The sequence below is a fragment of the Pseudopipra pipra genome, chromosome 8 (assembly GCF_036250125.1).
Source record: "Pseudopipra pipra isolate bDixPip1 chromosome 8, bDixPip1.hap1, whole genome shotgun sequence".
Lineage (NCBI taxonomy): Eukaryota > Metazoa > Chordata > Aves > Passeriformes > Pipridae > Pseudopipra > Pseudopipra pipra.
Window position 1 is genome coordinate 6,639,189 of NC_087556.1, and position 27,465 is coordinate 6,666,653.

A 27,465-nucleotide genomic window follows, 5' to 3' on the forward strand; every position below is an offset into this window, starting at 1 on the left:
ATCAGAGGGGAAAACACACCCCTCTGTGCCAGATTTTGGGGCTGCAGAAGCTTTGATGTCAGCTCTGCCAGCTCACACCACCTACTACTCTGGCCAGGGCCCTGGTGCCCATTGCAGACCCACATCCACTCATAACTGCAGGGCCAGGCAGTCAGTGCATTCACCTTCCTTTCTAAAAACCTGGACTCACAATGCACTAAAACAGGAACTGAAATTTGGGCTAAGCTCACTTTCCTCTATCAGATCTGTGTCTTGGAAGGCAGTGTCAGCTATCCAAAATAGCCCATTTGATGGGTCCTATCCTCCAAGGAAAAGCTATAGAGGAGAGAAACGACTACAGGCACAAGAAGGGAAGCATTGAGTGGAAATTACATCCAGGTTATAGAGATGCAAGAGAGAACAAGAGCAGGCTGGCCACCGGAAGCCTTTTGCTTCTTCCTTCATGGGGTGCATATTTGCACTTTGGATGATAAGTGTATTTTGAGACCTGATCCTGCAGCTGGCGGTGTGGGTACAGGGGGGCACTCAGACAACATCTACGTGGCAAATAGAAAGGTGCCTGAAAATACTGGGGGTTTTATTATCAGATGAGGGTGTTTTTACCTGCCTCCTTTCCTCTGCACAAAGACATGGTGCTCTGCTTAATTGGACACTGAGCATTTTAATTCTTTTTTTTTTTTTTTACATGAAGGAAGAGAGCAGCAGAAGCAGGGTTATAAGAAAGAACAGACAAGATTTGTAATGTTCATTAAGCCAAAAGCTAGGAAATTAGATGAAAGAAAACTATCAAGGGTGTATTCCTTTGATGACTGAAACTGAGACTGAAAAGTTCTTTTTAAGTGAATTATGATTTACTGGATAACAGATACAGAAAGATTTCACTACCACCACCTGTAAAACTGCATTGGTTTTTATCAAGTAGCTCCTGTTTAGCCCATCTAGTTGATGAACATTCTTCTCAACTAGCAAATATAAATGACTTATGGGGATAATATTTCAATATGTAATGACATTGCTATATCTTGGATTCTTTTAAGATCAGGGTTATTAAATATTAAATATCAAAGCCGTAAATTATTGTAGCAGCTTTATACAACTAAATTAAATTCAAACAAAACCTAATTTCCTTAATCATTGACTGTAATCCTCCAGGAACATATGCTATTAACTCAGCTACAAATGGCACAGAAATTGTACGACTTTAGTTAAGTTATTTTATATCAAATTCTAATCCAGGGCAGAGTCCTCAGTAAATCTCCTGCAGGGATTTTAATGCTTCTGCAATCATATTGGCTTTTTACTGGAGAGCTAATCTTTTTATACTCTGTTTTTTCACTCCTTTATTCATTTCCTTCATACCCTTACTGAGCTTAGCTGGTACCTTCTTTTACATATCATGTTTTGAAAGATTTGGCTTTCCCCTCTTGTATTTGATGGGCAATAGTTAGGCTTTCATGTATGCCAGAATTGGGTAAGTTTTTTTGTTTCACATGTGCAACTGAATCATTCCCATTTGTGTCAACATGTATGTTAACTGCCTCTTGTGATCTCTCTGTAAGGCTGTCAGAATTATTCACAGTTTGCAGTCAAGTATTGAGAAAGCATAACAATTTCCTCCTCTTTAAGAACCCAATGGAAGTAAAATTAAACAGATTTAATTTAAGCAAGAAACTTCCTTAGAGACTCAAGGCAGTGATTGGATAATAAAGAAATAAACTTAGAGCCCTAGGAGGTGAGACTCGGAGAAAACTCCAGAGATCATCCAGTCAACCCTCTGCCCCACACTGATCAACTAAACTGCTGTCATCCCTGACAGATGTTTCCCTAATCTGTGCTTAAAAGCCTGTGACAATGGACATCTCTCTATACAATCTATTGCAGTGCCTCACTAGCAAGAGGTGTCTTCAGACACCTACTTGCAATTTTTTTTATTTTTTTTTTAAGCCTTTTACTTCCTTCCCTCTACTTTGGGACTGGAAAAATGGGTCTATCCCTGGCCTCCTGGCAACACTTGGCCACTTCCATCTCTCAAGTTTTCTTTTCTCTAGACTGAATCACAGAACCCCCTTGCTATCCTGTCAGCTCGCTCTTGGAAAAGCATCACCTGAATTAGTGTAATTTGACTGAGGTCTGAAATCCAGCACGTTACACATCTGTTTATACACCCCAGTGTCTTGAACTGAAGAAGGCAAACAGCCACTACCCTCAAATTTCACTACCAAAAACATCCCAGTTTGTAAACAATAGAAGTAAATTCTGAGACAATTTCTTTTGCTCAGAGCTCTCCCTTAAAACAAAACCAAACTCCCCAAAAACCCCACAGCACATAATCACCAAAACTCAGACACAGTTAGTTTTTGGCATCCACACAGACACAGTTTGCAGGCAAAAAAACCCCAAACAACCAAACAAACCCAAAAAACAGAGGAGAGGGTATATCATTAGCAGAGCACTCTATACAGACACAAGCCTTGCTTTCAGCTTGGATCCAACCAACACTACAACCTCTCATACACACAAACTGTCTTGCTCCCATTCCAGGACAATTTCTGAGACCAGAAAGTCTCTATTATTGTAACCATTCTGGGTCAGAGCAAAGGTCCATCTGTTCCACTGCCTGTATCCAACAGTAGACCTAACTCCATCCTCAGGGAAAGAGTACAAGAACAAGGTAAACAAAGTAATTCTCCCCAGCCTGTGATCAATTAGCCTGACAACTGTAAGCTGCAAATAGCAGAAACTATGAAAAGAAAAGAATTGGTGGAACACCCATACATATAATGTCACCAAATAAAAAAATTAACTCTATAAGGTTTTGTGCTGGAGTCAGTGCTGTCCCATTCTACAGTGTACACCTGTACTCATGCTGGGACTCCAAAGAGTTCATCTGTTCCTCCTGCACAGCCGTGCCACCCCCTGAGGGTTTCCGTGCCACCTGACCATCCCCTCACCGAACAATTCCCTGGCAGACTTCCTGTTCATGATGTGTTAACAGACATTTTAGCTATTATGTTTTTTGCCAATTGTCCCTCACACTCCTTCAGCCAGCCTTATCATGTTTGTACATGCCAGAGTTTATCATCTTTTCAGTTTTCTTCATCTGGACAGCACTTCAGCTTTCTGAAGGATGCTTTCTTGCTCCTGCAATCTCACTAATCCTGCCAATGCTGGCTTCTTCTCACCCTTTCTCAAGTTTCTCTTGATACACAGTTATTTTCTCTGTACTTCCCATGTGATTTACGGAAGCAACATCCATACTCCCTGCAAAGAGTTAGGTGTTCCATCTGTCTTACTTTCAACAAGCCTGCTGATCTTCATCTAGTTTTCCTTTTTCAAGCTGAGCAGAGCAATGGTAGAGAACTCTGGCTTGTCTTACTCCTGCCAAATCTAAGCACATTAAGATCCCCCTTTCAGGGAAGCTCTTCAGCTGTTAGTCCCTACATCGTATCCCATAAACCACGGAGGAGTCAAGTCAAGCGCTGACCTCGTGGGCTCCTGAACAAGCTGCTCCACAAATTAGTCAGAGACATCTAAAAACATACTCTGCCAAGTCTGGATGCAATATTTGCCTCTTCTAGACCAAATAAAAGTCATCCATGAGTACTTACTTCCTCCCTCTACTCATGGTCCACCAGTGAGGGAGGCTGAGTCAATACTATATATCTTCTTCCTATTTGAGTTTGGGACTTTCACTGAAGTCTGGATTGTTCATTGATTAAACTTCTTTTGTAAGCAAGTCAGCTCCAAAGTGTCTTTAATATGCAGAACTACTAGCTATCAGCAAAGCTCACTGCATCCTTCCAGAGCACAGTATCATGGGAACATCCCACTGATCATCATCTTTCCAAGTTTGTGACATCTGCCCTGTTAGGATCTCCATGACCAGTCAGATATACCAGTTCCCCCAGGTCATTTCTTTGACATTAAGCACTCCTACAGAGGAATATCTTGTTTAAACAATCTCTTGAATCCGTCTGTTCCCAGTTTCCTTTTCTACTAGATTTGACCTTAACACCAGCGGAAGGGCTGTGAACCAGCAGCACTCAAGGCATGATATGGCCGGGTGGCTGTTGGCAGGGGATTATCAGTAGTAGGTCCTTGACTTGAATTAATTTTCCTCTGAGCGTGAGGAGTTTGATTTTTTTTGCTTCAACAAGGCACGCTGCACAGCCCATTTATTTACACAGGCATTTCCCCAGCGAGTGATCCATATTGTGGAATGGACTTTTGTTTTCCTGGGTAGGGTTATTTTAAAGTAGTCTTCTCCCCCATTATCCCCCCCGTCCCCAAGGATATCAGGTGGCCAGCACCAGCACTTCATAAAGGAAGAGGTTTGGCTTTGCAGTAAGGAAAACTTAGATCTTAGCAATTGAGGAAAAATACCTTCTTAGAAAGGTCATAACTCTTAGAAGAATATCTTCTTGTGTTTAAAGTTAAAAAAAGGACTTTTTAAAATTAAATCAGCTAGGAAGTTGGGACCTTTGATAGTATGTTACATGGACTTGATTTGCATTTTTCAGTGGTGTATCTCAATTTAAGCATGTTGGCAGTAAATTAACACAAAACTAGAGCAACACAGTAACAGTTTTGATCAAGAAGAGATTTCTCTTTCGTTGCCCAAGTGTAAATTCAAATAAAATTTATAATCTCTATAAGAAACATCAAAGCAGTTTTAAAACATACTCTGTACTTTATACACTGTTCCCACAGAGGATACTAAAAGTCAGTCTGGAGGTAACTGACCTAACAGAAAACTTCGTGTGATTTTTGTATATGTCTCTATTGGCCAATTCAGTAATATTAGTACTAGCCCAGATTTCATCCTGATTTCTGGAGTTCTGCACTCCTTAGTCCTGAAGCGGGGTGTAGATGATACAATAGAGTGGCTTAACTAGCTTTTCTGGCTTCTATTACACAAGGGATTCCAGTATTGAGCTAAATACACAGTTTCTGCTTTCCAGTATTGCAGTGTTAAACAAACGATTTTAAAAGCTCCCAAGTATGAATTATATCTTTCACGGAGAGCAGAAAGAGGGCTTTTAGTTTGCACTCTCAGTAGTGCAGTGGAGCTTTCAGCAAAAATGATTCAAATTAATAACGTGTCTTACATTTTGCCTCTTTGTTAGAAAATCTACGAGGCAAGAGCAGCAAGTGGGGCTGCAGAGGGATGGTAACTGTGAGAGGGAAACCTCCCTCTGCTGGGTCCCCGAACAGATGATAGAGGGGACAAACGCAACCCTCCCCCACCCCTGCCTTGGGGCGGCCAGGGCTGTTTCGAGCCTGCAAACCACGGTAGCATGGAAGAGTGCCTTTTTTTTTTTCCCTCTAAAAAGTTTTCAGGAAGTCTGGAGGAGGGGCGATGCTGTTTCTTTTTTGTTATAATGGGCCCCTTTGTGGAGATGGAAGAGAAGAGATCTGTGTGCCTGCGGGGCGCGGGCTTCCCGGTGACTCCCAAGGTAACTTCCCAGGGCTCCTAAAGGCGCCGGGCCCCCGCAGTGCGGGGCGAAGGGAGGGGGCTGCTCCGGGATGGAGCTGATGGTGCTGCTCAGTGCCCTGGTGACTCGCCTGCTCTTCGTGCTGCACTCTCTCATCGGGGTCTGGAGAGTGACTGCCGTGAAGAAAGAACCCAAGTACTGGCTGCTGGCACTGCTCAATCTTCTCCTGTGCCTGGAGACAGGGCTCACCCTCAAGTTTAAGCAAGGCAGAGGCTACAAATGGTGAGCATATCCCGGCGGAGCCCCTTTTGCTTCTTTGCATGTACTTTGCTGGAGATGGGACGCTGCCCCCGAGAGCAGGGGCTTCCCCGGCCCCGGCGTTCAGGGGTCGCGTTTGCTCCCCGGCTGCTCCTGGGCGGCGGGGATGGAAAACTGGTAGAGTTCGGCCAGTCCATTGCCAAACAGAGGGCTTTCAGGAGGGGCAGTTCTGCAGCAAACTACTCGGGAACCACTCTGTATAATTGTGCGTGTATCCATACTAACAGTGAAGAGTGTGGGAATGTAGCTGCAGGCAAGAGGTGGATGCTGTGAAGCTGTGGGCTGGGGACGCTGGGGGCACCTCCTGAGCCACTGCCTGTCGGGGCTACAAGCTGCAGAGGGATGCTGGGGCACCCACAGAGATTCCCTGCATCTCATACTCTGTCCTGTCGTGCCCTGGTTTGTATCTCCTTCCCTAAGGACTGTATTCCCATTCCCCCCTCCTTCCAAGAGTGCTAACACCATGCTAGTGCATGAACCTAAACTCAGTGACAAATAAAAGATGAGCGGCAACCACTCTTCTGATACAGCAACAGTGGCTTAAATATTTGGATTTGAGAGGCTCTTCCAGAGGGGAACTTTCATGCCTGAAATGCTGCCCTAGAAATGAACAAAAAAGTTAGTCATCGCAGAGCTTGCCCAAGCACATGGGTTTTTACGTGCATCTAAAGAATTGCTGCTGTCATCTACAGCTCATCAGTGCTCAGGCAGCCAAAACAAGCGCCCTGTGAAAAGGAAGCGGTCATGTAAATAATTGTCAAGATTTCACTAGGACCTTTTATTGTTAAAAAACTCAAACTGCAGGCAGGCCCTGAGACAAATCCAGAGCCCCAGAGTATTTCCATGTTCTTAAATTCCTGCCCGTTGCAACCTGTGAAACTCATCATAACAGAAGCAGTGTTGTGTGACAATTCACACAAGTGCTCCATGCCCTAAATTTGAATGTAGTAAAAGCAGCGATAATGTCTGGGACACTGGAAAATTTAACAACAGCACAGCCCTAGATGCAGTTATGAGACAGGCAGATTGAGCAGACCCAATTCACTTGGGAAAAGAGGCAGCAACAGAATCTTCATGAAGGAAGACTTGCTATGGCAGCTTTTGGAAAATCCAAAGAAAAAAAGATTCTGAAAGCAGATCCATGTTAGATTAATACATGTGCTAAAAGACTGGGCTACGTTTAGTTAGAAGAAAATTTTGAAAGTGGATGTGGTCCAGCGCCTAAAACAGCACAGTAAAGACATTTATAGGTAAGAACTGTAGACAAATGGTCAATATCTATTTGTATCAGGGTAATTTTCTACTCCAGTGGAAAACACATTTAGAACAGGAATTACCAGAAGCATTTATAGAAACACCTCTACAGACAGTCACCAATCTAAGCAAGGGGCAGACTGTGCTGAAAGGCTCCTGCCTCCAAGAGCCTCATATTGTCTCTGTTCATTACTGACAGAGAACTGTTCCTTATTACACCAGCATAAAACATTAAATGGCACATGTGGAGAAAAAGTATTCTTGTGAGCCTGGCCATGTAACATTTCCTCTAGATTGCCCCTTCTGACAGAAAGGCAGGGTTAAAGCCCCTGAAGTCTCCTGGCCTGATCTGGTATCATTAGCTCAGTACTGCTAACCTGCCAGCTGGACAGATTTTTCATGTGCTCAAGTCCTACAGGAAACACTGTAAAATATGTTAGTTCTTCCATTCAAATGAGAGGTGTGTTCTCTCCCAAAATAACCATGCTAAAAACCCACAGAATCATAACTTTTTTTATTTTTTTTAAAGAGCTAACAACAAAAAACCCCACTGTCAAAACAAACAACACTTCCAACCTTGAAAAAGAAAACAAAAACACTATGAAAACCTAAACCCAGACTATTTTACAGGGGATTGTTTGAAACATTTTAGAGCAGCTCAGCAACCCAGTCATTTCCCTGAGCAGCAGGGTTTTTTTCTTTTCTCAGTATCTAATCTCCCCACTGGAAAAGTCATGATTTTCAAAATAAAGGTACACTCAGTATAGGAACAAACAACAAATGCAACAGCATTTGACCAAAGTGTTGCTGTAGTTGCATACTTATAAGCAATTCAGATTCACTGCAGAATGTGCCAGTGGCAGGATAGAAGAAACCAAGCAAATGTCCTGAGTTTGACTACATTGCCCTGTCCTGGGCCGTACATATACGTGATACAAAGGCAGCTGAGCATCTCAGCAGTGTTGCAGCAATTCTCACTCTTTGGAGAGCAGAGTCAGATGGAACATTAGTGGCATCACACCTCATTCCTACTCCAAAAGGATAGGAATTGCCAAAAAAACCCCACCCCAAACAAATGTCATCTGTTTTATAAGAGAACATCAACTCTCACAAGAATCAGTACTTGCAGAGGGAGTCATAAAACCTCTCCATGACTTCTGCATAAACCCAGCTAAAGAAGCTGAAGATAATAAACTTTCATAATCCTAAGTGATACAGAAGACTGGCAAGGAAAGAAGAACTAGAGACAGAAATTGTGAAGAATTATACAACTGCCAGCACAAATGGGGAAACAAGGCCAAGACTCATTTTCATAGACCCATTTTCAGTGCACAGCCTGCACTGAAAGACTTGCTACTGAAGAAATACTTGTTATAGGCAAACTGATGCTATTTCTACATTTCCTGTGTCAATGCACAGGATTCTGACCCACAACCTTTATCCCAGCATCACTCAGTAAAATGACTCAATGCATTAATTCACTCTCATGAAATCAGAAAGAGCATGTTAGCTAGAGGCTTTTTAAGTACAGAGAGTGCTGTGCTGGAAATCCAAACAGCAAATTGCCTTTGGTTAGTTCTTAAAAAGAGATTTTAAATAAACTTCCATATATGATCCTAGATGCATGTACAAATAAACCTGTGATTTATAGTACTGACACAGCAAGTGATCCAGCAAAAATAGCAATTCTTATTTGCAGTTACCCTATTTCTTAATATCTCATATGGTAGAGGCACAAGATAACTTTTCAGTGCAGATAATGTTTGGATATATGGTATTTATGATGTGTTATAATACCAAAATATCTTTTCTTTTCCTTCACAGGTTTTCACCAGCAATATTTTTATATTTGATTTGCACAGTACCATCACTATGGCTGCTAGAAATTCATCATGGGACTCAGGTATTTATTATGAGACAAGATGAACTAGTTTGAAATCGACGCATTATTTGATGGGTTGGATTTGGGCATAGAGACAGAAGTCTGCCAAGTCTTGTTCCAGTTCTCTATTTCATATTGGTGGGTCTCCCAAGCCAGCTATACTATGACTACTGTGCACTTCCTAATTATCAGATAATGAGCCTCATTCCTAGCTAAAAATGAGATCATTTATTTGTATTTATCTGGGGAACTAAGGACTATAAGTTTGAAAAACACAGCCTTTCACCCCCAGGTTACCAGCACGAATCTTGCTCAATATGATGAAGGAATTTCATTGCTTTGGAGGTCTTTGTAAAATAAAGTATGAGTTTCACAGCACTTAAAAGCAGATAACACAACTCCAAAAAAGTAAAAACTGAGACAGGTGTCAGCGAAAGGGGTCTTATACTCAGGTTACCTCATATTTGCTGCAACCTAGGACAACACTCACTGGTTGTTACCACGGCCAGTAATTTGTCTGCCAGTGTTTATATCTTTTCTTTCTTTGTGCTGCACAGTAATCTAGGAGGGGGGTGTCTGGATTCCAATTCAGGACTAAAACACACAGTAACACTTTTAAAGGCAATTGTTCTGGGGTCATTTAGGCATTTAGGGCCAGAAGAGTCACTCAGCCCAGCAGCTCCCATTGAGTGAACCATCTCCTCATGCAGGCTGCTTTCAAGTCCCTATAGCACTTCCATGTAGTGAAAAGGAGATTTTGTCTATCCCAGCATTTGCACATTTGCAAGGCCTTATATCCACAGCAGTAAAGGTTCTGATTGAAACAATAAAAAAAAAGTAACAGAAGAAAATACATAAATTAGACTAAGACCTAGTGCCTCATTTTCTCCTTTGAAACATTGTTAGAGCCCACAGAAACATAATCAAATATTCAAAATTGTGTTTACACTGAAAATGCCTGAGGCTTTTTCTAAATACAGCAGCAGGAATTTATTGTCTTCTTGTTTTCCCAAATCTCCTTAAACAGTCACAGACAGGTAATGTGGATATTGAGAACATTTGTCATAGTTAAACCTGGTCCAAGAAACAGGCTAATTCTGTAGTCAAAGGCAGCAGTTTATTTCCCAAAATGATGTTAGAACATGGCATACTTTGTTCTTATTGATATACTGCTACTGTGAATTAAAGGGGAAGTATATCAAGTTAACAGCTTAGTTTATACCTGGAGAGATAGGATAGAGAGTTCTGGAACACACAATCTAACAGATTCAAAAACAATACCTCCAGAAGGCGAACAGCCCTCCTATCAATTAACCTCAAACACAGCACCCTGATTAGGACTACTCTCAATACTGAAGTATTCCTGGGACTTTCCTTATTTAAATACTAACAGAATGTGTAATTATGCTAGATCAACACTTTTAATTTATTCACCACGAAAACAGTTTGTGGTCTTTAAGGCAGTAGAACTTTGATCTTGTGTTGAATCTTTACCAGGAAAGATCAGCTGCTTGTGTTGGTGTTGTTATTTAAAGCAGGTGCTAATAGGCAGCCCCCCTCCCTAAGACAGAGGCAATTCTGCCTCTCTGTGTACTGCAGAACTGGACATAAGTAATACCATTCATATATCAACAGTGAAATACTGACTGCATAGAAACTACTGCTTTGTGGTTACATATTCAGGAATGAAATACATGTTTGGGAGAGATGATAAAGTAAATTGAACTGTACTGAGAGAAGACATTGCTGTCTGCAAAATAGAGTGTCAAGAAAATTAAAACCGTTTAATCCATTAAAATCCCCAAACATTCTTTCTTAATAATGTACAATATCTCAGAGAAAGAAATACCTCTGTTACCTTTTCAAATGCCAGGTGTATCACTGCCACAGAAAGCAATAACCGACCACCTTTTGCAGGGCTTACCCGACTACCAGTGCTGGAGTCAGTGTAGGCTTCCAGTCAGTAATAAGGCAGATACTTGTAAACCTTGTAATAATTTTTAACCACCTTAAATTGAATATTTTGAGGAAATAGTGAATATTACTGTCCATTCCCTCATTCTGAGGTGGGATTCTCTTACCAGCTAAAATTATAGCATAATGATCTCCTCGAAGTGATCTTACATCTTTCACTATTTCTTCCCTCCCATACCCATTATATTCCTCAATTTGGAAAATAGCTTAAGCAATCATTTCTCCCTGTTTTACATTTCAGCTCTCCTGTATGAGCAAAATGAAGCAGTCAGGAGTGCTTTGAATTTCTGACATCACACATGTTGCCATAGTGATGGCCACACTGTTTGCAGCAAATCACAGACAGCAAGCAGGGTACCTGTTGCTTGGCAGAGGGCCTGCTCCAGGGAAGGGCTAGGCTCTTCCAAAACATCCTCAGCCTGCACAGCCTCCACGCACATTAACAGGTTAAATGTCATGGTTGAGTACCCTCGAGTGCCAATTTTACCATCCCAATGCTGGACCCAGTGTGAAGAGTTTTAGCTAACCTCCGTTTTATTTGGGAATAATGGATTGTGAATAACATGCAAACAGAAATTGCCTGAATTAGTTCAGTGTTCCAGATGTCCCCCATGCACTGGCAGTGAGCTCTCTGCGGGCCATACACTGAGATGTCGCCATGTCATGCAACAGCATTTCTGTTTTGATTAGATGTTTTGTAAATCAGAGGTGTGTAAGCTTCATCTCAGAAGAAAGAGAAAGTAAACAGAGCTAGAATTTATACAAAATGGGTATAACTTCCTCCTGTTCTATCTTTGCACAGGAAAAAAAAAAGGCCTTTTTATTTAGCTAGATACAGTCTCAATACCTAGGAGTGACTGGACTCTAGTATTAAAAAAGCAAACCATGTTTATCAAATGCCTGTGAAAAACAGTATTGAGTTTTTCCTTGTCACGTTCCCATTAAGTCACTGCACATCCATAACTTGCTAGGTAAATATGCCTGGCATCACCAGTCCTATTTACATGCATATACATGTTGAAAATAAAGGCTCTTCTCCAAACTTTCAAGTGAATCACTTCACAATCACTACTTAATAAATATTCAGAGAGGAACAAACTGAAACAAGACATGAACATACTTAAATGAAAAAAACAGGAGCCTACTTAAACAACTGGCTTTTGCAGATGCAATTTTCCATTTCCTGTCTGCAAACAGTTGAGAAGAGCTATGGACTGGCCCTGGGAGTGCCATTCAGTCCAAGTTCATGGAGCCTTGCACTGAAATGGAAACCCACTTCTCAGCTGGAAATACTCACAAAAGTGACAGACACCAATAACACAAATTAATTTTCTTAGAGATATTTCCTGCCCCTTTGTGCCACTAGAATAAGATAAAAAGAGGTTCCTTGCAAGCCCCCTGTAAGCCATGGCATGCTTTCCTCCACGTCCTCCCAGCAGTGCGAGCTGCTGACCCCTGCAGCTCCTCTGCCGGTATGGAGGGAATGTGGATTAGCCCTGAGATGATCCATAATTGGATGTGCTTGCTGGTGGCCCAGGGAGAGCCACACCACATGCTCAGAGAAGCACTCACACACCTTGCTACCCACACACTGTAACTGCTGCAGGCTCCTGTTTCGGTCCTGTCCTTCAGCCGCCTGTCTGACTTACTGGATGTTGGCACAGAGTTTGGGAAGGGATTTCCACTGTCCTTGCACATACAGCAAGTGTGGCAAGTAGGTTGCCCTACGTGAGTTCTGCCTCAAGTTCAGCAAATTCATCTCTGAGCAACAGGGTTTTAAAACACCAATCAAAAAAAATCTCCAAACTTGGATGTGAAGTTTGATACAGGTTCATGGCTCTTATCCTCTTACCGTGCCAGACCAGGCAAGGGTGAGTTCAAATGCAGACAATGACAAAACAAAGGCTGTTGGAGTCAGCCTTCCTCCTCCTCCATGAGTTGGCAATCCCTTTGCCCTACCCAGGCTACTTGCTGATATTCACTTAATATTCTGGGGTGGTTAGGACAGTTATGCAATATTTTTAGGTCATGGCCTCCTCAGCCAACTGTGTCACACTGCCTGTGCAGGTAATCCAGAAAGACTGACTTCGGGCTGGTCTCCATAGATTTTAGGCTTTTTCTATAGGCAACAGATATAAATGTCTCTCCAGAGCACTAGTTAAATTTGATTTCCAAAATATCCTCTGAACAAGATGTTTTGTCTCTCTCCTTTTTTTGTCTCTCTCTTTTGTGGCTGAAGGGCAAACCCAGGGAGATTAGCCCTGCAAGGCTGTAGCCAGGCAGAGCACCAGCCCCTCCATCTCACTGTTTCCATGGCCAGAGCTTTAGACTTCCCTCTTCCAAATGGAAATATCATCTTCCCCCACATCTGTGTGTCAGTCTTTCAACACTCTCACACCCACTGTCCAAATAAGATAAGCATTCATCTTAGGAGTCTTTACCACCAATTATAAAAGCAACGAGCACTGACATTTTTCCCAGATTTTTCAAGTCACAAGAAGTTTATCTACCACAAGGTCAGGCAAGAGGCAGCATTTATTCAGATACTGAGCAACATTATCAGAGGCCAAGTGAAGTATCGAAGTAGAATCTGAAATTTGCTGGGAAACGTTGCCCTTGTATTGGCAGGCATTATGCTGAACACAGCTACTCAGTATGCACTCAAACACATTCCAATTGTTGCAGAAAATCACTCCCCGTGCAATAAAATGGTGGGGGGCCCAATGGAGAAATGCAAATCATCTGCTGTTCTCTGGCACAAATAGGACAGGATAAAAGTCTCTAATACCAGCATGGTTTGATTATCTAATTACCCTCCTTTTATTATAATGAAGAGAGATGTTAAGGGGTTGTTATGAAGACAGATTTTGGAACCATAACCCCCCAGTTGCTCCTGGGCCAGCCTTGGGTGTGAAGGTAGAAGGGCAGGGCAGTGCTGCAGATGCAACATAGCCCTGCCACTGGTTTACTGCAGTTGGAATAACAGTATGTTTTAGCCAACATTTAGTTTCCCAGAGCACTGGGTACTTGGAGAAAGTACTCAGTACTTTTTTCTACTCTGTGGGGGTAGGCAACAATAAAGGTCCATTTTTCTTAAATATTCCTGTATTTCACCTCACACACTTATGAATTTCCTTACAAAATAAGGCACAGCAGGGGCAGAAATGGCATAGAATACAACCCAAATATCCTACCCCAACTCGATTTCAGCCTTGAGGGAAATCACACAGAAAAATGAAACAATGGCATTTTCTGAAAACTTTTTCTGGATAGTAGAGAATAGGAGCAGATATTTTGAGAACAAGTTTGAATATAGAGCCTGACCACGAACATAACACATCAGACTGACCATGACCAATTTTTACCTTATTTGACTGTTTTAGCAAAAGAGAGCCCATGTAGGAACCCAGTGGCCTGTTCAGGAGAGCTGCAAGCAGATCACATTCAAAGAGTGCAGACTTGGCAGCACAGAGATGTCACCCACTGCATCAGCCTTTGAATTTACATCCTCTTCTGCAGTACAACCCTACACTTCCTCAGGGACCTACCAACACATCACTCTTGCCCTCACGAAAGGAATTTCTCCTTTCTGAACAAGAGGGGAATAACATTCAGAGTGAGCACCTTTGTAAACAGCAACGGTGTTTCACAAATGAATCCTCTGCAGTTCGGCAGAACAGGACACACTCAGCCACAGAGCACACCTGCTCCCTGTGTGGGATGTTTATGTATGTGTCATGTTTTTGTTCACAACAGTACTGTGGTAATGAGCCTGGGGCAGTTCAGGTGAATGTCAGCAACCAAGACTTCAATCAATCCAGAGACAGCAGTCATGGAAATGAGGGAACGGATCACCACATCATTCAGACGGTGGGACACTTTTCCTATTCCTAGTGGAGATCTTGCAATAATTAGAGCAATTAGAGAGAAAAGCTTCTTGCAGAGTGAGTAAAACTAAATATATATATCTAATTTCAGAAAAGCACATTGTGAAAATGCTGCATACTAACTATTGTTGCCAAGACAAGTGTCTGTGTAAAGAGGAGACTCTTCCACGACTCTCTTCCAGATCTCAGTAACTGAACTTAGAAAATGTCAGGGTGATGATCCTGCAAAGGATAATGCTCAGCTGAAAAATGAGAACAGGAGGAGTAGTACACAGAGAAAGACTTGCTATTCATTATCCAAAGTCTGTATTAACATGCCTTTTTCAAATTAGGCCTGCCAGATAGAAATGATTTGCTCTCATACAATATGAAAGAGAACAAAAAGCAGGCTCAAGGACAAATAGTCTCTGAAGGTACTTATAGTGTCAGTCTGCTGAAGTTATAGTATGCCATTGTTGTCTTTTAAACAGGCTAAAGTCTTTGTCAATCAGCTCTCCACAATCTGTGAGACTGTATGGACACTGGCCCTCCACCAGACTTTTCTACTGCTACTAGTAGTTGGGAGATGGCTTCTCCCCATTGGAGTCGAAATCACACGGGATCAATTGTCTCAGCTGCTTCTCATGTTTGTGGGAACAGCAGCAGATATACTTGAATTTGCCAGTGAAACCTTGGACATTGAGGATGTTCGGTAAGGACTTTTTGCTGATTTAAATAACTTGCATGGTGCAAGATGCTTGTGTAATGTGCAGTGTTCAGAGTGGTGAACTGTATTTCCCATAGAAAACAGAAGGCTACATTCAAAGGCTCTGTTTTCCTACTCTTGCCTTTCCCTTTGTGAAAGGCTTAAGTCCTACAAGCTTTCTTAGTCCTACAAGCTCTTCTCTGTTGCTAGCAGAGAAAGCATGTCAGATCCATCACAATAAAAGGTTCAAAGAGCCAAACAAGTAGCAGAACTGCCATGCAGCATCAGTTCTTTTGGCTACAAGAGCTGAAACACTGGATACATAGTAAGCCTCCTTCAAGTTAATGAATTGGTTTAAACTGGCAAGGAAGCAACTAGAGTTTGCTTTAGTGATTCATTATCCAAGTTGCTTCTTCTGTTATCTCACGTGTGCTTTCTTCATGATAGAATGACAAAGTGTTCAAAGATAAGGAGAAAGGGAGTGACAGTCTGGTATGAATTTTCAACTGTTGTGACCTCTCCCAGAGAAAGTAAGCTCATCTCCCCCTCACAGTGCTGAGAGATGAGCTGTGAACATCATAAAGGAAAAGAGTCACAGAAGAGGTTCATCCTCCCAAAGAAATACTATTTTATTTTTATTAATATCAAAGCAACGTTTTTAGAGCAGGAAAAGAGGTCCCTCCCACTTGGAAGCTTAAGGCTTCCAAGGAATGTAAGGAATGTAATCACTGCAAGGGTAAAGATATCTCCTCTTTGAGCCACAGAGTCTATTTCCATATGCTTATCATTATAATGTTAGCATCAGATATTTAGTGTAATTACACAGCTGCAACATGCAGCCTGAACAGCAAAAATTCCATACTAAGAGGTGCCTCTGTTTTCCTTAATCTCAAGAGCATGCATTAATAAATCACTCTTTCACTCAACCACTCTAAATGACATTCCAAACACAACAGGAAACATTTTTGTTATCACATAAGGAAACCGCATCTTTATTGTTATCACTTTTTTCCCCCCTCCCATAGGAAGAATTATGCTCTCATAAATGCAATTCTTGCTGTATGGACCTGGAGTATGCTACAGTTTCCACTTGATCTTGCAGGTTAGTACTTGCACGTAGACAAGAAAAGGAAAAAAACGCTCTTAAGTTTTCGCTGGCACATCTTGTGGCTGTGCACACACTACAGGCTATACCGAGGACTTCTGGCAGAGAGCAATTTATATGACAACGACAGCTTTTGAAGAAAGCCCATTATGGTTTCTTTTAAGGGAACGTTTGGTTCTGGGTAACTTCTGATCTCCCCAATAGAACTCTCTACTTTCAGAAAAAAAAAAGAAAAAGCATTGTAATATTGTATTGCTCCAGTTGCCTGTTGCTGCCTTAAACTTCACCATGTGAGCTCTCAAGTTAGATCTGGTCTACTATATTATGTCTCCAATGTGGGTAGGTTTCTAGACCCTGTGGAGAGGCAGGCAATTATTAACCACAGAGAACAGCACAGCCAAAAGCACTGGGGACATTATCCCAGGAGAAATTGCCTATTCACAGGAAACCTAAAGGACCATATGATGTTGGGACTGTACACCCTTACCTTAATCTAAAAGGCCCAATTATTCAGTCAGCTCAGGGTGGTGTTTGTCCCTGGGCAGAACAGGCTTTGCAATGACCAAGAAGAACAATGAAAGCTGTCCGAGTCCTCATCTGTTCCAACCATTTTGTTCTCCAGTCACTAAAAGTTTGCAACACAGGTATAGTAGCCCAAAGATGCTTATCCTCACTAGCATCTTACACAAAATTGGTTACTAGGTTGACACTATGACTAAAATAAGTTAAAAATTCCTGACCATTTTTTATTATTATTTTATTCACTAGCCTTTGCTTCATGGACAGCACTAGGCTTTGTTTTCAACAGTAAAGTTATGAAAATATTTCAGCATTTCAGCTCAGCAGCTCGCCTCCTGAAAAATCTGATGCAATCACATTTCAGATTTATCACAGCTGAAATTCTTGTTATGGTAAAATACATTCTGTTACAGATGCACAGCACTCAGGTTTAAAAAAAACCTTAACCAACCAAAAAACATCCCATACACATCACCACCATCCAGATAAATTCAAACAGCACTTAAACAATCTGTGCATTTTTTTCCCTCTGGCTGTTGCTTTTCTGCTTGTTTAATTACATTTACCAGTTAGAAATTAAGTTATTGAACACACTTTTCCCTGAAATTATTATGGGTACGGCTTATTTTAGGCACTTCTATACAGTTGCACAGATAGTACTTATTATTCAAGCATCAGTGTTTACTCATGCCTCCAAGATGACGTAAAAGAAATTTTTAGGCACTTACGATTAGACTACAGCAATGCAGTTAGGACTATTAAACAGCAATAGCACAAAAACATATTAAAAAATTAGCTGCTGCTGAAGCCTTGCCTAATGGATTCAGCAAATTTCTACATTCTACAGCTCATTTTCCATTTGAGTCTCATCTGGTTTTCCCCCTCTCCAGCGATGACTCAAACAATAGAATTCTTTTAGCAAGCTGAAATGTTTGGTGGTTGTTACTGCATCACAAGTAGTGATGTTTTTTAAACTAATGAAATCTCACTGCCCAAGAGACAGGTTAGTTAGTTAAGCTACGTGCATTTTTGTAAGAGACAGCCAAAATGACCCCATACAAACCCTCCCAATGGTCCTTCTCTAGGCACCACAACACAGAGAGCATTTGAGCCCACCACCACCTTTATAGCCAAGGGGAACACATGTATGCACGTTCCAGCAGCTGTGTGCAATTGATACCCAGAAAACTAAGTAACTGTGGCTCAAGTCTTGCATGGCAAGCAGAAACCACACAGTGTTCAATACTGCTCTGCACTAACAGGACTTACTCATTCTGTGACACATGAAAAAGGCAATGGTTATCTGGTGAATCTTTTAAAAGCAAGTTCTTAGACAGCCTGGAACAAGCTGAAGTGCAACAGCTCAGGCTGCTCCTATTCAGCACAGTAGTTTTTTTCTTAAAGATACATGATTGATGTATCAGCATGTTGATTTACCAAAGAAATGTCTGGGAAAGTTGTGAAGAAAGATTAGGTGATCTATTTCTGTTTCTTGCTTTAGAAGTGTATAAATACTGGTATCTTTGTGGGATAGAAAAAGGGAAGTGGTTTTTGGTCCTGTTTGCTGGACCACATAAGTGCCTCACATGAGCTGAGTGTTTTGCCGAAACAAATCCCAGAAAATGGATATGCTGCATGTTGCACAGTTCACAGTTGAATGCATCAATAATCCGGGGTACCCTGTCTTATAAGGGCCCTTTAAACCAACCCTGGCTTTGCTTCACAAAGTTGTTTTAACATAACTGTTTTGCTTCTAGTACAGCATATTGGCTGCAAACCAAGTGCATCATCCAGGCGGATCCCCAGCCTGCTGCTGTGCAGGTACAGCGCAGAACTGTGGAACATCTGGGTCAGCCTTTTCATACAGGATGGGCCCTTCTTCATTGTGCGTTCAATCCTCATGGGCCACTTCAGAATATTCAATCAGATGCTGGTATTTTTTACAGCTAAGAATGTCTTGGTTGTGACTCTACAGTTGTATCGTTTGGCAGTGATAATGTTCGACTTCCGTGCCACCATCCTGCAGAAGAGCAGGAAAGGAGAGGTCTGTTGCTGCCCATGTGAGCCTTACGAGGCTCGTGCTCATGCTGCCAGTCACCACGACAACGAATTGAAAGAGCTGGTTGCTTTTCCTCCAAAAGAGGAATCCCAAGCTCCGTCAGAAGATCACTGAGCAGTCACTGACTTGAAAGAAGTTGCATTTCCCGCAGCTTCTTCAGAAGGGCTTTGCCTGTTTCTATGATCAAACACACCTTGAGTGCCTAAGTCACCTCTTCCACCATGAGAACATTAACTTCTTCTAAATTGTAGGGGAAATTTCTCAAGCAAATTCACAGGAGTGGGACTTCCTTTTTAATCCATTTATATGGTGGGTTTTGACTAGTTTCATATTATTATTATCCACAGGATTTTGTAGGCGTAGTTTGTAGTAGAAAGGTTGTACCAAGAAAGGCTGGGTGCACTAACAAAATTGGTTATTACCATTGGTGGCACTGTGCTAACCTATGTACTTGCATGTATTCAGATAGACAGACAAGCCTATCCATATGGGAAGTACAAAAGCATTTAGCTCTACTTGAATGGTTGGGCTATAACTCGAGTGTGATGAACAATATCTTCACTGTGTATGGGAGCAACTTCAGCAGCAACAACTGTGCAAGTGAAGAGGGATGACAAATGTCTGCTGTTACTATGACATCTGAACATTGTTCATTCCATAAATTTAAGAAAACCTTCTTCAGATGTTACCTCATCCATGGCTGGATTCAGTTAAGAACTATGCAACACCATGAAACTGCATATAAAAGACACTTACAATCTGCATGGTCTGAATAACCTAAACCTTACAAGAAAACCAAAAGCAGCCTTATGGATCATTAGGAGACAACTGCATTTGCTAGAGGCATTTTCTACAGAGTTGCTTGCCTTTCTATTTCTACCAGTTAGAACACACGCACAGTTAGAACACACACGCACAAAACCTCACCAAAATATTTGTAAATACTTTTTTTCCCTCTTGATTTCACTGTTCTTACAGGTGAGACAAGTTTTTAAAATATCTCCATTTTATATGATTTTTTTAGAAGTGGCCAGACCCAGGCATACAATCTCACTAGAAAGAAGATGGCACTGCTGCTCAAGCTTGACAAGACAATCTAAGCAAAAGGATTCAGGCACCCACTTCACATTTCATAAAGCACCACAAGGTCCCCTGAAATAACCTGAGAGATTGCCTGGTCTGGTGAGTTTCAAGACCCATTTTTAAGACATGGCTACTAATTATTAATTTACACTTTTCACATTTAGAATGAACTACATATGTCCCAATTTCTCCCAAGTGCACACTTGAGATCAGTGTAAGGCCATTGACTTTGCTGGACTTGGTTTATAGAGGCTAAAAGTAAGAGAAGTGATTTTTGAAAGTCCACCTAAAAATTAAATTCTCACACAGAATGACAGGTGGTTTTACAAATTTCTGCATCCATTCTGAAAGAGAGCAGAAAAGCATATAAAGTGACCTAATTAAGGTAATTTCCCTTATGAAAAATGCCCAATTAAACACTGTTTTCTAAAGCCTCAGCCATCTAAAGCCAGAATCTGTTTTCAGGAATGAATAAAAAGTGTTTCTGCCACCACTGCAGCAGTCATACACTTATTTATCTACAGCCTGAGAAGCAATGACATTTATTCTTTAAAGGTGAACCTATTTAAAAATTCCAAACCCCAAAGATGTGAGTATTTGTTTATGCTTGTGAGTTTTTCTTACTATTTTATGCAGGATCAGACTCTTCCATTAGGAAAGAAGAAAATGCATAGCCATAAAGAAGGAAGTCTCATGTACTTCATAGCCCTTTCTACCATTCATACAATAGTAATAATATGCAATACCTCCTCCTCTTCTTATTTTGGGCCTTTTTCCACCAGAAATTTAAAAAAGCCTATCATTATTTGCCATGGTATTGTGATGTAGACATATGGAGAGTGGAATGCAACTTCATTAAGGATTTTAATTCAAGTCTAGAGGTAAAATGTGACATTTCTGATGATGAGCTGTGCTGTCTAAAACCTTTCACACTGGGAGGAATTTAGAATCAGTTGGTAGAACCACAACACAGCTCTTCCTTATGGATGCAAGCTGGGACTACTCATATTCATTTTGAGTTTACCACTTGCTGATATAGTAATTATCCTGTTAAAAGGATCACTGCTAATTAATTTGGAGTGTACTGAGCTTGCTAGAACATCATTCTAAATTCATCAGCACAAAAATTGCAGGATGTTCTTTTTTAAACTTGCTGTCTATTTAAAGGCTTAGTTCAGCAACAAACTGCCTACTAGGCTCAGCCTGCAGCAAATGCAAGATCCCCTGGGGTCAGCAGTACAGAGACTGGTTACAGCAGGAATATTTTACAGAGAACTCTATTTCCTGGTCTTCAGTCTGTTCAATTTTAAACAGCAGTAAAGCTTCTAATCAGATTTATGGTAAGAAGAACTCGCTCCAGTGTCAGGTGGTTACTACTAGATCCCATTCCCATTCACTCAGACAAAATCCTCCTTCCTGCTTACAATAGGATTTGGACTTTCCTTTTCCTCCCCAGTATTGCAGTGATGGCAATCAGATTGCTCAAAACCAAAAGAAAACCCAAACTGACAAAGCACTTCAGTGGTGGGTAGACTACTACCTCCCGACCTCTGTGCAGAGGGGAATCACACACGCCAGGGAGCAGCAGGAATGACATGCAGTTCCCTCTACTTCACTGAGAAGCCTGGGAATGGCAATTATGAAGTCTAGTACCTCGCATGTTTTGGGCCGAGCAGCAAACCCCAGTTGCAAGCCCTCCTCACCCCTGCAAATGTTCTGAGCAGGAGGATGCAGCAGTGCATTTTGCAGCTGGCTGTTTGAGAGCCACTGTGCCATCCCACTGCCTTCCAGAACTCTGCACTAGGCAAGTGGTAGAATGGGTTCCCTTGAAGATCTGCCAGCATCTGTGGTGCACCCAAGGATGTCACATTTGCTATGCAGGAAAAGCTGCAGTAAACTTTCAGATGGGGAAAATTCAAGCCTTCAAAATGCAAGAATTTCAGAACATTTATCTTAACAATTATTCACTTTTGAGTCAGAAGAATTACATTACTAAATCTGTTCTGCAAATAGATATCTGGCCATTTACTGTTATTTATTCTGGTTGTTCCTGCCTTGTCCTTTTAGATTATTCCATATTAAACCTCACTAAAATGTTTTACTACTTGTTTTTCCTGAGCTAAAATGTATTCCTCCTTTCCTCTGGACATTGGCTCAAATAAGCTCATAGCCCTGAGCGGGAAAAACAACAAACAACAGCGATGATTTTATTGCATTCCTGTTGGTATTTGTACTGTACGATGTTCTCTGTGACCATGTGGAAATGGAAGAAAATGTGCAATTACTTTTAAAAAATTCCAACTGCACTTTGCAAATAAAAGGCAGTTACCTCAGGCATAGCTGCCAATTTATTATGTGAGAGCTGACTGTTATATGTTCCCATTAATTATATCTTCCACATGCTGCTTTTCCTTTCCATGCTTCGTAAGTTAATTACTTAGGCCAGATTCTGACTGCAGCCACTGCTTCGAAAACCTACAGCAACTGCAGTTAATTCCATTCTCTTCTGGATATGTTGTTCTTTATGCAGAACCTTTGCCTCCAGGTATGCACAGTGCAATCCCACAGAGGATGTGTTTAATATCTGCATACAGGAGGCATTTAACACACACAAATATGTACATGCATTTAGATATCCACACACACCTGGCAATGCCCAATACATACAGCTTTTATTTCTGTTACGATCTGCATGATTGCTCATAAGAACATTCTGCAGATGTCTCTAAAACACTTACAAAAATACCTAAATGTTACAAATGTCTTGAAACTCAGAGCTCTAAACAGTGATTTTTTAAAAAATTTGTTTTAAGTACCTTGGAATATATTGTTTCCAGGCAGATATCCTCAGTTGAATGAAATGTACTCAATTATTACTTTCCCCTCAAAAATAAAGATTTTTAGAAGAGCATCAGAACAGAACACCAGCATCTAAAACTGCATAAGGTTGTTTCTCTGGTTCTGTGTCAACAGAAAATAGGCAAGTCTTGAAATCAGCAGGTTGGAGAGTCCTTGGCCCTCTATCTGGGGATTCGGTTCTCCACTTTTTTCACGCTGTTCTATGAGGAGGGACGTCTTTCCTTCCTTGTGAGAAGAAAGAAAACAGACTATTCCTAATCTGTAATGGTGAGGCAATAAAAATGGGTCACAGTGGCAGAAGTAGCAAAGATGTTTGCCCAAGATTGTTCATTGCACAAGCAGAGACATACAGCAGTACAGACCCCTAAGGGAACAGATACTCATGAATGAGAGAACCACATATGAGCTGTGTTCTGAAAACCTTCCCTGGCCCTTTAGTGCCAGCACAGGAAGAGTTCTTGACAGTCAGTTCTACTCCAGTGATCTCCAGCAAGCTGCTAGGACAGGAATTCCAGCTATCCCAAGTCTGTCTTGAAGGTGACCCTAAAATGCTCTGTGCAAACTTTCCCTAATTTGGGCTCACTTGGGTCAGGTCTTTTCCATTAAGGGTGGATAAAGGGGTAGGAATAAAAGCAAAGTAACTGTAAAAAACTTCATTTGTCAACCCAAATCCTTACCTCATCCACTCATACTGCCCTTCTTTCCTCAACCACATTTCCGCCTGTTTTCTGGGCCCACCTTCCAGATCTCAGCACACAGATGCTAAAAGATCTCAGACAAAAGATGCTAAACACTGCACTTCCCACTGCTGCCTGTGAAAATCTTTACGAAAGCACACAAGAATTCAGGCCAAAGATAAAGAAGAGCCAAGCCTACCTCTTCCTGTTAAAGATGAAAGCTATCTACAGCTGCCAAAGAGTTTCCTCCATTTGTTTGTAGCCTACTAGAGGGAGAAGAATCTTTTCCTGGGTAGTCTGTCTGTGAAGGACTAGCTTATTGAAAAACCAGCATCATTTCCTGTAGCCCTATGGATTAATAATATCTCTTTCAAACTATCATGAGGTCGCACAAAGTTGGAAACAAGACTGTCCGGATGTAGGTCAAGACAATGGAGTTGAAGGTTGGTACAACATAAAAGTGATGCCCTAACCCAGCATTTCTAACTCTGGGTGGTGGGAAAGGACTCCAAGCCACGTAAAGCAGGTCTGCATGAGTATCATCTGTAATAGTGGCTTGGAAGAGCTGAACTAAAAATCGCTCTAAAATCTTCAGTCTCCTATACTTCTAACTAATAAGTATCCTGAAATAATCGTACAGAATGGGTATAATCAAAACTAACACCCTTGCCCCTCAAAAGACTCCAGAATAGTGTTAGAATAGATCTACAGTGTAAAAAACTGGTTGAGTGTTGCTGTTCCTTCATTTGATATTATTCTGAATAAACTGATGCTTCACATTTGAAGAATGTGTTGGGCTTAATTTTACCTGACATCCCGTCTAAGTGCTTCACAATTACAGTCTCCTGATAGAATTCACAAAAAAGCTTGTTTTTCACAACAAACTTGGTAGAGGCCTTGTTGGAGCATCTTTCAGGATTGCAAGAGACAATGGTATGCTCAGCAATGGCAGTCCCTGAACAAGTCAGCTGTCAGACACTATAACTCACTGCAGCCCTAATCCTGCCTCAGTCAGCACTCACAGTGCCACTGCTGAAGATCAGCACTACACCTATAGTATTACAAGAGAAACATAAAAACAGGACTCATTTTCTCAGGCAACCAATCAGAATGTTCAAAAAGCACCTTCCAAAGATATTTATCACAACTGCCAAACTAGAATACTGTCTTTTACTCATTAGAGGTCAGCCCTGAAGTGGTTAGCCTTCTCCCTGAGTGAGAGAAGAGAACTCTTTCTTCTTTCCTTCTCCTTCCAGATTTCACATTGAGGTGAAATCTAGTTGTTCTAATCCCATAACAAACTAATACCAGTTAATATTCTGCCTTATGAGCTGCATATCAAGTCTAACTTGAAATTTAAGCTTCATTGTGGCAGAAAAGATTATTTTGTGGTCTAATCCAAGGAATACTAATTAATTAAAAAAACCCTCTTACATGCAGAAAAAGGAGAGAATGCATAAGTAAGATTTGCCACAGGGGTAGCCTGAAGCCATATGCCAGCAAGTTACACTTCTTGTATATTATGAGAATTTTTATCTATCTAATCAATAAGAAATGAGTAGTTACTATGGCAATTTCTACACTACAAGGTATTTGTGCTGCAGTAGAGTATGTTCTAGAAGGACGAATACACTTGCCACTCTGTTATGTAAATTTTTGCACCTTTTACAGTGTTACAGTACAGTGTGTAGGCTTGAGAAAGGTGAGAAGGAAAAAACAAGTTAAAATATAGTGGTGGTTATAAAGGACAGCTTGGGAATTCTTAAGTGACACTAATAGATGCCAGGTGAGAACATTCCACAAACATTCAAACAAATCAAGCAGCGATTTTGCAGATCTTTATATGAAATCATATATAATGAAACTAAGATTTCAGTATTGCACATCATTTTTATTATCTTCCTCAAAGTTAAAACTAATGGGGCTAGAGAGTAGTCTCCTTTATACCACTATCAATTTATACTAATATTGGTTTCAAAGGACAGCAATGCACAGTAGTAACCAGGGCTGATTACAATGGATGTATTCCCTTCCAGCACAATATTCCATAACCCCGTAGGGCTTGCTGACACTTACACAGAACAAGCATAAAACTTCACTCTCAAGATACAGAATACTACAATAAAAGTGCAGGGTTCTTTTAAAGGTTTTGAAAATAATTGATCACAATCATCTTTATGAAATACACGGAGAAAATACATATGCCTCCCATAAAATATTTATCACAACTCCATCACATTATGTTTTGAAGTTGTTTTTTTTCCCCTACCCCTCTTCTCAAAATATTATAACTTTTCAGATATTAGAACAAATGGGAAGTGGCAAATGCCGAGGAGAAACCTAAACACTACAGAGGTGGGCAGTTCCCTTTGAGAGGTCTGGCAGGGAGAGATGCCATGGCTGCACACAGAGACAAATTAAAGCTCACCACAACTGCTGAAAATGGACCAATGATTGTAGCAAAAAAGATTTTTGGGAGAGAAGCCTGGGTAAATTACCATGTGGACAACTTCAGATGAGAGAAAAAGGGACATGCAAATGCAGGACACTTTGAAACAGCCATTAACTTCTCCCATAATCCATACACATACAGGGAGAAGTTAGAAGTGTGCCTATTTCTGACAAATACATGTTTAGATTTTGACACCTTTTTTTCCAAATGAACAGTGCTGAGAACTGAAAGCTAATGTAACTAAAGTACTGTGTCCTTTCCCATAGGACTCAGATACAACTGTATTTTCCCTCATAAAATATTACTGACTCTAAAGTTACATTACAGAGAAACACTAATTCCTACATAAGAAGGCTCTGGGACTCGCTGTAGTAGCAAAGACATGCCCCAAAACCCTCACAGGTGGAATATAATTAAAAGAAGCAATAAGTATAACCCACAATATCATGTAGGTTCAAAAGAGATCTTTGAAGTGGGACAATGCCTTTGAAATCTGAGAAGAATTAAATAGAGACCTTACATCAAAAGACAAACGTGGGTAAATCTTGTGAAAGCTGGGAAGTTAAGTGATAGTTGTGTATCACAGGCCAAGCAAACATTGAGGTAATGTATAATCATGCAGACAGAAATCCAAAGCTCTAACATTGCACAAAAGAAAAACTTAAATTAGAAGGTGTGCCTAGCAAGCTTACCCTACACACACCATCATAAGGAGCATACTAAGAGGCAGGGCTGCTCTTGGAGAGGACACTCAACCTTCACACTCTGCCTGCAGCCAGTGTATCACAATAGCCAACCTTTAGCCACTTGAAATTAACACTTTGTCTGGATACAGTTTTCTAGGACTTTTGAAAGGACTCACAATTGGACAAGAAGGGTGTTTAAAAGGGCTCTTTGTTTTCTCCTGACTGTGTTACCTCAACAGCACACCCATCAGATGATTTCAAGTCCATTTCCTTATTAAAATAGACCAGCTACATCAATTTTTCCACTGCAGAAAGAGGGCATGAAACACAAGGAGACGGGCCCAGAGACAGTCAACATCATAAAACTAGACTTGGAAAAGTCTTTATTCTCACCTCTCAGAGGTTTACTGAGATCCTTAAAGCCACAGAGCAATTCCTCAGAAAATACCACATAACACAGCTACCAATATCATAGTTCAGAAGTTAGTCAAGAACATAGAAGGGAAGATTTCACTATTTCATGCAGAAAAACTTTAAGGCTTGTGTTTTAAAGGTCTGTAGATGGAGCAAGCCTCTTAACTTGAATCAGG

The 27,465-nt window shown here is 41.0% G+C and overlaps 1 protein-coding gene across 1 annotated transcript; it reads left to right on the forward strand.

Moving 5' to 3' along the window:
- The first annotated feature begins 5,374 nt into the window (after positions 1-5,374).
- Positions 5,375-22,560, forward strand: TMEM26 (transmembrane protein 26). Its single transcript, XM_064662371.1, has 6 exons — positions 5,375-5,717; positions 8,832-8,910; positions 14,620-14,733; positions 15,221-15,441; positions 16,461-16,537; positions 18,817-22,560. The coding sequence occupies exons 1-6, from the start codon at positions 5,527-5,529 to the stop codon at positions 19,230-19,232; spliced, it is 1,098 nt and encodes a 365-aa protein (XP_064518441.1). The 5' UTR covers positions 5,375-5,526; the 3' UTR covers positions 19,233-22,560.
- Positions 22,561-27,465: the final 4,905 nt, after the last annotated feature.

Bases quoted from the DNA above. Each gene is read 5' to 3' on its own strand.
- TMEM26 (XM_064662371.1), top strand. From the start codon at position 5,527: ATGGAGCTGATGGTGCTGCTCAGTGCCCTGGTGACTCGCCTGCTCTTC. The intron at 5,718-8,831 runs GTGAGCATATCC...TTTCCTTCACAG, and splicing joins CAAGGCAGAGGCTACAAATG to GTTTTCACCAGCAATATTTT. The intron at 15,442-16,460 runs GTAAGGACTTTT...CCCCTCCCATAG, and splicing joins TTGGACATTGAGGATGTTCG to GAAGAATTATGCTCTCATAA.